Raw genomic sequence first — 9,550 nt, 5'->3', positions numbered from 1 at the left:
GGGGGTCCGAGAGGGACCCTAACTTGCTAGTCACGGGGACTGGAGTCCAGACTTGAGCTGCATCCTGCAGGCAGTGGGAGCCATTGCCGGTTGTGAGCAGGGGAGTGACCTAGCCAGGCTGCTTTCTGAAGATGGTTCTGGGAGGGAGAGGCCACCCACGGGGAAAATCAAGACAGAGGAGGGGGTGCAGCTCCCCCGTCCTCTGTGGCTGCCCTGTCCTTGCCCTGTCCGCACGGGGCCCAGGCCGCCCCTTCCTTTGGACAGACCCACGGGGCCCTGAGTGTGTCTCTTGTCGCCCCAGCTTGTGTGGCCTGCGCACGCTGCAGCCCTACGCTGAGAGGATCCCCGTGGTGGCCAGCACCGGCATCACCATCAACTTCACCTCCCAGATCTCCCTCACCGGGCCCGGCGTGCAGGTGCACTACGGCCTGTACAACCAGTCGGATCGTGAGTACGAGCCGCTGGGGCGAGGCAGCCCCCCACAGCCCCCCAGCTTCCTCCAGCCTCTGCCATCCCTGGGAGTGCCTAGGGGCTAGGCAAAGGGAGTGTGTGTGTGCACGTGTGCCTGTGAACATGTGTGTGTAGACGCATATGCAGCTTTGTGTGTGCCCACATGTGTAAGCAAAGCAGCCGCGTGTGTTCACAAGGTATACACACTCATACATACCTGTGTGTGTGCTGCATGTGTGAGACTGGACATGGATTCCGCATGGACCATGTCCACAGCATGTGTACATGGGGGTGCAGTGAGGCTCACAGAGGCTGCATCTGCACGTTTTCACAATGACACACCCTAATGGCACCCTCCCCGCAGCGTGCCCTGGAGAGTTCCTCTGCTCTGTGAACGGACTCTGCGTGCCCGCCTGCGACGGGGTCAAGGACTGCCCCAGCGGCCTGGACGAGAGAAACTGCGGTGAGCTGTCGGCCTGTGGCACCCCTCCTCTCCCCTCGCCTTCTCTGCACCCGGCTGAGCCCACCCTTCTGAGTAGAGACCCCCACGTGCAATTCCCGATATCAGCATCCCGGAAGTGGGGTGCCCTCTCTGTGCTGAGATGGAAGATGGGGGCACAGAGTGGGCAAGCCTCCTCCCATGGGGCAGTGGTGGGGACAAACTGGGACCAGGTCTCCTGACTCCCATCTCGGGGCTTCTCCCCCCCTGGCCATCACCCCCAGCCTCTGTCCCAGCAGCCAGCCGGGAAGGAACCGAGGTGGGCCCGGGAGGAGAGGCTGTTACGCAGGGGCAGGCAGACCCTGGTGCCCAGGGCAGAGCCACCATCTCCCTCCCTTGAATGGGTTCTCACCCTCCACCTCAGGGGTTCAGACTGGAATTGCCAAGTCTAATTGGAGTTGCCCAGCCCTGCGGAAGAGCTCAGGGGCCTGGTGGTCTCCAAGCCTCTTGGAATAAAAACCTCTTCCTCTGATCCTGAGTTCCGATCCTCACCATCAGGGCAACCTGTTCTGGTCTGACCCCCAGACCTCCCTCCTCTCTGTCCCATCAAAGGGAGAGACGCGGATGGAAGGGCGTGTACCTTTCTCTGGGGTGAGCCTGTCTGGGTGCTGGGAAAGCCGCCTCATTTGTAACCAGAACATCTGGCTTCCACTTCCGGCTGAGCCAGCTGACCGTGGACACGTCACTTCACTCCTGTTTTCATCAATGAAATAGGGTCTCTCACCAGGCTGCTGTGAAACTCTAGCATAAAGGAGCTGGAGAGAGATTTGCCATTGTGAGGGGCAATCCATGTTCTACAGGCAAGGCAAAGCCCAGCCTGTCCCTCTGGCTCCCCCTATCGGCCCCCCGTGTCCCCACAGTTTGCAGAGCCACATTCCAGTGCCAAGAGGACAGCACGTGCGTCCCCCTATCCAGGGTCTGCGATGGGCAGCCTGACTGTCTCAACGGAAGTGATGAAGAGCAGTGCCAGGAAGGTAGGGTGGGGTGTGACCAGGCGTCTAGAGGGAAACCAAAGAGTGGGTCTCAGCCAGACAGCCCAGCCCTTCGGCACGCTTCTCTGGCAACGGTTTCTGCTCTCTTGTCCAAATACTTACCAACCCATCTGTGTGTATGCCTACATGTCCATCCGTCCATCCATCCATCCATCTTCTGATCTCTCCAACCAGAAGTTGAGTGTATACCCATTCATTTATCCGTCATTGGCCTGCCCAACCACCTCCCTATCCACTGAACCACCAATCTACCCATTTATTTGTTTACCCAACTATCTGTATGTCCATTGTCCCATCCTCCATCCGTGCACCCATCCACTGATCTCTCCAACTACCTGTCTATGCATTGGTCTTTACATCCACTCAGTTATCCCTCCTTCTACCTGTTTGTCACTCTCCCCACTGGACCATCAATCCACCCATTTGTTGGTCTTCCCAATCATCTCTCTGTGTCTATTGGTTTATCCATCCATCCATCCATCCATCCAGCCAACCAACACTTGCAGACTACCCAGTGATAGGTGAGGGAGAGGGAGGCAGTGGGAATGAAAGACACCAGAGATATGACCCCTGCCCTCTGGGGACCATCTGTTGGTAGGAAGACATGATGGGTGGTTCTCTCTGCCCAAAGCCTTCTGGACACTATGTCCAGTAACATGGGGAGAGCGGAGGGTGGGGAGCGCAGGCGGGGGAGGCTTCCTAGGGGAGGCAGGCTTGGAACTGGGCTTTGAGGAGACATGACATTCAAACAGGAGGCAAGGAGGCCAGGAGGCGGAGCAGTGAGGGGCAGGTGGGCGGCTGGGTGGGGCCAGGGCCGGAGGTCTGCCGGGCTGAGTGCAGAGCCCAGTCTGAAAGGGGAGGCGCAGTTCTGCCTTTGGGCACCACAGCGAAGTGGGGGGCCTGGCCCTAGGGTCGGGGGCCCCGTCTGAGAGGGAGACAGAGCCCTGCTCTCAACAGGACAGTCGGGCGGGGCGGGGCGGGGAGGAGGGCCACAGCCTGCCCTTAGGAGACGCGGAGGGAGCCTCAGGGAACCTCCTTGGCTCACGAGACCCTCAGCAGTCACCTCCTGGCTCTTCCAGGCTTCGTCTCCCGGGGCCTCGATTGGAGGCTCGCTTGGGCTCGGGGACCCATCCTCTGTGCCCTGCCCCCACCCCCTCTATCCCAGGGGTGCCCTGCGGGACGTTCACCTTCCAGTGTGAGGACCGCAGCTGCGTGAAGAAGCCCAACCCGCAGTGTGACGGGCGGCCCGACTGCAGGGACGGCTCCGATGAGCAGCACTGTGGTGAGCCGCCCTGCCTGCGGCCCGGGCACGGACGGGTGGGGTGGGCAGAGGCCCTCTCCACCCACTGGGCCCTAGAGCGTGGGAGGGAGGGAGGGAGGGAGGGAGAGAGGGAGGTGCCCACACCCGAAGCAGGAGGGAAAGCTCACCACGTGTCCACCTGTCTCTCTCTCCCACCTCTGCCCCCTCACTCCGTCCTTCATTCTTTCTCTGTGTCTCCCTTCGCTCTCCCTCCCCTTTCTCTGTCTCTCTCTGTCTTTGTGCCCACTGGCCTCCTTCCTGCCCCTCCCTGTCCCCCTCCCCACCCCCAGACTGTGGCCTCCAGGGTCCCTCTGGCCGCATTGTGGGCGGGGCCGTGTCCTCAGAGGGTGAGTGGCCGTGGCAGGCCAGCCTCCAGGTTCGGGGCCGACACATCTGCGGGGGGGCCCTCATCGCTGACCGCTGGGTGATAACAGCTGCCCACTGCTTCCAGGAGGACAGGTGAGGGGGGGTGTGGGGACGAGGCCATAAGAGGGGGGCAGGGAAGGCCGTGCAAGGAGGCCCGGTGTCCCTACACTCTAAGCACACAGAGCAAAGGTTGGTGAGGAGCCCCCCAAATGGCTGTTTCCACACTTGGGTTCAGTCTTGGCTCCGCCGCAAACATGCTCTGTGGCCCTGGACAGGTGGCTCAACCTCTCTGTGCTCTCCTTTCGGTATCTGGTTTTGTTTTTTAAAATATATTTTTATTGATGTCAGAGAGGAAGGGAGAGGGAGAGATAGAAACATCAATGATGAGAGAGAATCATTGAACGGCTGCCTCCTGTACACCCGCTACCCGGGATCGAACCTGCAACCCAGGCATGTGCCCTGACCGGGAATATCCCCGTGACCTTCTGGTGTAAAGGTCGGTGCTCGACCTCTGAGTCACACCGGTCGGGCTGGCATCTTGTTTTAAGTTGGGTCAGCCTTTCAGGCATTCACTCGCTCATGCATCCACTCAGCAACGTGTGTTGTGCTCCTGTACGCGCCAGGGGCGGTGGCTGACACTGGGGTACAGCAGAGAGCAGACCCCTCTCCCCCAGGCACACCCCCAAGGGGACATCTCACCCCGCCTCACAGACATCTTCCCCGCGTGCATGGTGCTGGCTTACCATGTCCCCCTTTCACCCCGGGCCTATCTTCCGGGTCCCCAGACCCCTCCCCCGCACGGCCAGCCCCGGACTCCTCTCCCCACAACCCCCCTTCCGCCCTGGGGCTACGCAGTCCCCAACCTAGGACTTGGCAGCACAGGGCGTCCCTCCTCCTCACGTCAGAGCCGGACCGAAGTCTCTCAGTGTTCCGGGCGAACCCTCACCACTGCCCATCCATGCTGGGCCCCACAGCCCATAGCCTGCTCCCTTCTGCCTCCTTGGCCCAGGTTCCCTGGGGACCCTTTCTGAGTGCGGTCCGGCCTCCTCCCTTTTTCACTCCACCCCTGGCTCCCCTCTGCCTGAAAGGTAAAGGCTGACCTGGCCGCTGCCCTGGCCTCCGGGGGTCTGCGAGGCCCAGTCTGCGATCCCTCCACACTCACTCCCTCCCCACCCATCCCCCAGGGAGGACTGAGGAGCCTCAGGGGTTCCCAGCAGCCCCGCCTATAAAGCACACAGATGAAAGGAGAGGCCCTTGTCAGGTGCCCAGCACTGTGTTTTGTTTTGTTTTATTGATTTCGGAGAGGAAGAGAGAGAGCTAGAAACATCAATGATGAGAGAGAATCATTGATCGGCTGCCTTCTGCACGCCCCGCACTGGGGATGGAGCCCATAACCTGGGCATGTGCCCTGACCGGGAATCAAACCGTGACCTCCTGGTTCATAGGTCGACGCTCAACCACTGAGCCACGTTGGCCGGGCCCCAACACTGTGTTAATATTTTTACCTACAGTCTTACTACATTCCCCCTGAAAACCTGAGTAGAAGATGCTATTCCCATTTCACAGATAAGGAGACTGAGGCTTAGACAGGCACACACACATCTAGGAACGTATGGAGCCGGTGCTGGAACCCAGGCAGGCGGGCTCCAGCGTGGACAGTGAACACTGCGCCAGCCTCCAGCTGCCTGGCCTCACAGAGCAGGAGGGGATGGGTGTGGGGACCATGTCCGGGGGCCGGGGGGCCGGGGTGTGAAGCCCGGCTACTCTAAGGAACTGGCACAGGAAAGGCCACTGCTGAGCGGACCCCCTCCCGCCCCCAGCATGGCCTCCCCGGCGCTGTGGACGGTGTTCCTGGGCAAGGTGTGGCAGAGCTCACGCTGGCCGGGCGAGGTGTCCTTCAAGGTGAGCCGCCTGCTCCTGCACCCGTACCACGAGGAGGACAGCCACGACTACGACGTGGCCCTGCTGCAGCTGGACCACCCCGTGGTGCGCTCCTCCGCCGTCCGCCCCGTCTGCCTGCCTGCGCGCTCCCACTTCTTTGAGCCGGGCCTGCACTGCTGGATCACGGGCTGGGGCGCCCTACGAGAGGGGGGTGAGCAGGCCTTCGGGGTGGGCCTCCCCCAGTGTCTAGCCTAGAGGGGGGCGGGGCAAGGGGCCCAGGGCTCCACCCTGAGGCCTGCAAGTCCCAGGAGTAAGTCCGGCTGGATTTCACAGAACAAAACAATCTTTTACTACCTGTGGGCTCCTGCCCTCCTGGCCCTTGCCTTCCTCCTGGAAGGGCATTTAAGGAGAACCGAGGTCATGGGAGGTTATCTTGGTTCTGTGTGGGGTAAAGGGGCAGCCAGGGGCCCACAGCCCACAGGCAAGCTCAACCCTCTGCTCCTTGGAGTTGGGGTGGGAAGGTGGAGGGGTGTGTGTGTGTGTGTGTGTGTGTGTGTGTTGGGGGGCAAGGCAGGAGAGGCTTTTAATTAAGGTTTGATTTTAGGGGAACATGATTTAATTTAATCCATGCAATAACCCTAGGGTAAGTAGTACGGCCCCATTTTATGGATGGGGAAACTGAGGCTCAGAGACATTTAGCTGTTGCCAAAGACACATAGGCAGAGAGGGCTGGAGCAGAGACTGGATCCCAGGACTGCCTGGCCCCAGAGCCCATGCTGTTCCTGCTACGGCCTCTCAGCACAGAGGATTCCTCCCCTTCCTGCCTAACCTGACCGGGCGGCTCTCCTAGAGGCCACCTCTCCGTCCTGTGAACCGGGCCTGGGCTGGCAGAACTCCAGCCAGGCCCTGTGCCCTCCATGGTGGTGGCTTTTAGAAGGTGTGCAGTGACTTACAATGTGGAGGCAGCACTGTCAGAATCATTCATAAATGAGGAAACAGGCTCGATGAACGGTGACCTCCCCGGAGGATGAGGGAGGGCAGTGGGAAAGCAAGGGCTGGCTCCCTCGCTCATCCATTCATCCGTCTGCATCCCACGACCCAGTGAGGAGCAGCCACGACATGCCACACATGGAGCTGGGCTGAGGGGTAGGAAGATGGAGAGAGAGCATCCGCTGGGGAGACAGTGCTAAGAGCTGACCTGGGCGGGCAGGTGCAGGCAGCCCCGAGCAGGCGTCCAGGGGAGGCCTAGGCTGAGGGAGGAGCGTGAGCTGGCAGTGCCCGCGGAGGGAAAGGCACCCCCAGGAAGGCATCACGCTGAGCGCCCGCGGGGAGCAGGCAGGGGAGCTGGTTGAGGACCTGCGGCCAGGACCTTGCCTTGTGTTTCAGACCCGCCGAGGGCACGGAGAGAAACATTGGTGGCGGGCCCTCCCCGGGCGAACAGGTTTCTGAGGGAGACCAGGCACAGGGCACGCTGGAGCCTCCTGGGTCCCGCACGCAGCCCTCGAGCCCCGCGAAGAAGCGCTGGGTTGGACAGGGGCCGGCGCTGAGAGTTTTCGAGGGCGCGTGGCGGGGGTGGGGGGGGGGGGTCAGACGTGTGCTCTGGAGAATCCCGGGGCTGTCCCAGAGCAGAGGGGAGGTGACATGGGGCTCAAGCAGGAGGCAGAAGGGGAGGAGCAGCTGGAGAAGACACCCGTCCATACAGGCTCTGGGCAGGGACTCTGTGCCCGTGGGCCACACAGGGGAGGAGCCCGAACAGAGTGACCATGAGGCGGAGGTGCAGGGGTGGGCAGGGCAGGAGAGGGGCTCCTGGGATGCCAAGGGAACAGTGGAAGGAAGGGCGGGGACTCCGGGGCGCCTTGGATCTTCTCACCTCTGCCCTCTGGCCTTGACCCCGCACACCGGGCAGGCCCCATCAGCAACGGCCTGCAGAAGGTGGACGTGCAGCTGATCACGCAGGACCTGTGCAGTGAGGCCTACCGCTACCAGGTGACGCCCCGCATGCTGTGTGCCGGCTACCACAAGGGCAAGAAGGACGCCTGCCAGGTGACTCCCGGGGCTGGGGGACACGGGGGGAGGGTGACGCGCCCATCACCCAGGGTCTGGCCCTCTGCTCACATCAGCTTGCCCCCAGCAAGGTGGCGGTGGCTGTCCCCACTTTACAGATGACAAAACCGAGGCTCCAGGAGGTTGAGGGACTTGCCCCGGGTTGTAGGCCCACAGATCAGAAGAGACTGTGGTGGGCAGGCAGGTCTGAGGCTCGAACCCAGTTCTGCTCCTCGCCCACCGCAAGGCAGTTTGCCCGAGGTGACACAGGAGAGAGGACTAGGAGCCCCAGAAAGAGGCAAGGGTGGACGGGGTGTGTGGATACACACACACACACACACACACACACACACACACACACATCCCCCCGCCCACAGTTCCAGGCCAGTCAGGACATGCTGGAGGCCAGGCCAAGGGCCCAGGGAAGCCAAGGCTTCAAGAGGGAATTCGGCCTTCTTGCTGTCACCCAGAAACCCCCAACAGCCAGCACCTGCCCTGGAGCGGGCACCCTGCCCTGACGTAGCCCTATCTCTCCTCTCCCCTTTCAGGGCGACTCGGGCGGTCCACTGGTGTGCAGGGAGCCCAGTGGCCGCTGGTTCCTGGCGGGGCTGGTCAGCTGGGGCCTGGGCTGCGGCCGGCCCAACTACTTTGGCGTCTACACCCGCATCACAGGTGTGATTGGCTGGATCCAGCAGGTGCTGACCTGAGGAGCTGCCCCCTGCAGAGCTCAGGGCACCCATCAAGCGGGGAACAAGTATTCTGAGGCAGCGGGGCCCTGTGGGAGCCAGAGTGGCATCTTGTCCCCCAGCCTGCTCCCTGGCATCCCCCCGGAGGCACACCCAGGGAGGAGGGCCTGCAGCTGGTCAGTACTTTCCCAGCGTGCCTGACATGGTCACCAGGCTCCCGATTCTCTCTCCCTGCCCTGTCCCCCCTAACTTGGGGTGGGGGGGACTGCTCCACAGTGATGATGTGGCTTCCAGGTCCCAGAAGGAGTGTCTGAGCCCCACCCCCACCCCACCCCCAGTGCAGCGGCTGCTTGGGAGCACCCACTCCAGAGAGCAGATTCCAGGCTGTGACACCCCGGCCTAACTTGAGAGGTGGGGGTGGGAGGTGCCCCTGAGGGGCCCTCAGAGCGGAGACCGCCAAGCAGGCCAGCTGCCACTGTGAGCCAAAGGCGGGTGGAGCCTGGGCCACACCCTCCCTGCCCCTGGGCCTCCACTGCCCACTCTGGCTGGCCTGGCGGTGAGCTCAGCTGCCTGGAATAAAACCTCTGACCCAAGGCCCTGTTTTGAGATTGAATGGGGCCCTAGGCACCGACCTCAGCAGGACTAGGGAGGGGAAGGAACTGGCCAGCTGGGGTGGGGACGGTCCTGGCAGGGCAGGAAAGAGAAGCCAGAGTCTACTCTAGGCTCTAAGAGAAGGCGGGACAGGTGCTGGGTGGTTCTGTTTCCTGGGACTTGGGGCAGAGGACAGAGCAACAGGGAGGGGTGGAGGCAACCAAGAGTTGTCATAGCAGGGAGCAGGGGTGTCCTAGGGGGTTGGGATGGAGCAGGGGAGGCCTCGAGCAGCAGCATGAAGCCAGCCAGCAGAGGGTCATCTGGACAGTGGGCTGAGGCTGGGAAGTGGGAGGCCTGGAGTCAGGCAGGGAGCCAGGCAGGGAGCACCAGGTCTCCTGGCGCCCAGCTCCTTGCCCCTCAGCAACCTGCTGGCCTGGCCTGGTAGTCGCCTGGTCCAACCCCTTGTTTCAGACGAGGAAAAGGGGGCCCGGAGAGGGGTGGGCACCAGCAAGGCAAGACTGATGCCCTCGATGTCTGGGCAGAGGACCCCGCCATTGTGAGTCCCCTACCCCTCTGGGTCCGGGTTTTAGGAAAAAGCCCACTACCTTTGGGTCATCATCCCACCTTGAGTTTAGCCCCAGCCCCCAAAAGGGACCCAGAGAAGGAGGGAGGCAGCCAGGCCGCTGTTTCTTCAGATTTTATTACATGGTGATGCAGACACAGCTGAGAGGTACCGCGGGGA

The 9,550-nt window shown here is 62.0% G+C and overlaps 1 protein-coding gene across 1 annotated transcript; it reads left to right on the top strand.

The window, feature by feature from the left end:
• Positions 1 to 301: 301 nt before the first annotated feature.
• TMPRSS6 (transmembrane serine protease 6) lies at positions 302 to 8,312 on the top strand (the record flags this gene model as incomplete). The annotated part of the gene is made up of 8 exons (XM_006108925.3): positions 302 to 447; positions 815 to 913; positions 1,810 to 1,923; positions 3,107 to 3,223; positions 3,532 to 3,700; positions 5,428 to 5,699; positions 7,395 to 7,531; positions 8,080 to 8,312. Coding segments are annotated over 8 exons (1,213 nt in total), but the record flags the coding sequence as incomplete, so codon positions are not given.
• Between the last annotated feature and the right edge of the window lie 1,238 nt (positions 8,313 to 9,550).

The sequence above is a fragment of the Myotis lucifugus genome, unplaced genomic scaffold (assembly GCF_000147115.1).
Source record: "Myotis lucifugus unplaced genomic scaffold, Myoluc2.0 scaffold_4354, whole genome shotgun sequence".
Taxonomy (NCBI): domain Eukaryota; kingdom Metazoa; phylum Chordata; class Mammalia; order Chiroptera; family Vespertilionidae; genus Myotis; species Myotis lucifugus.
The sequence above is the reverse complement of the archived record's forward strand: the minus strand, read 5'-3'. Positions and strand labels throughout refer to the sequence as shown.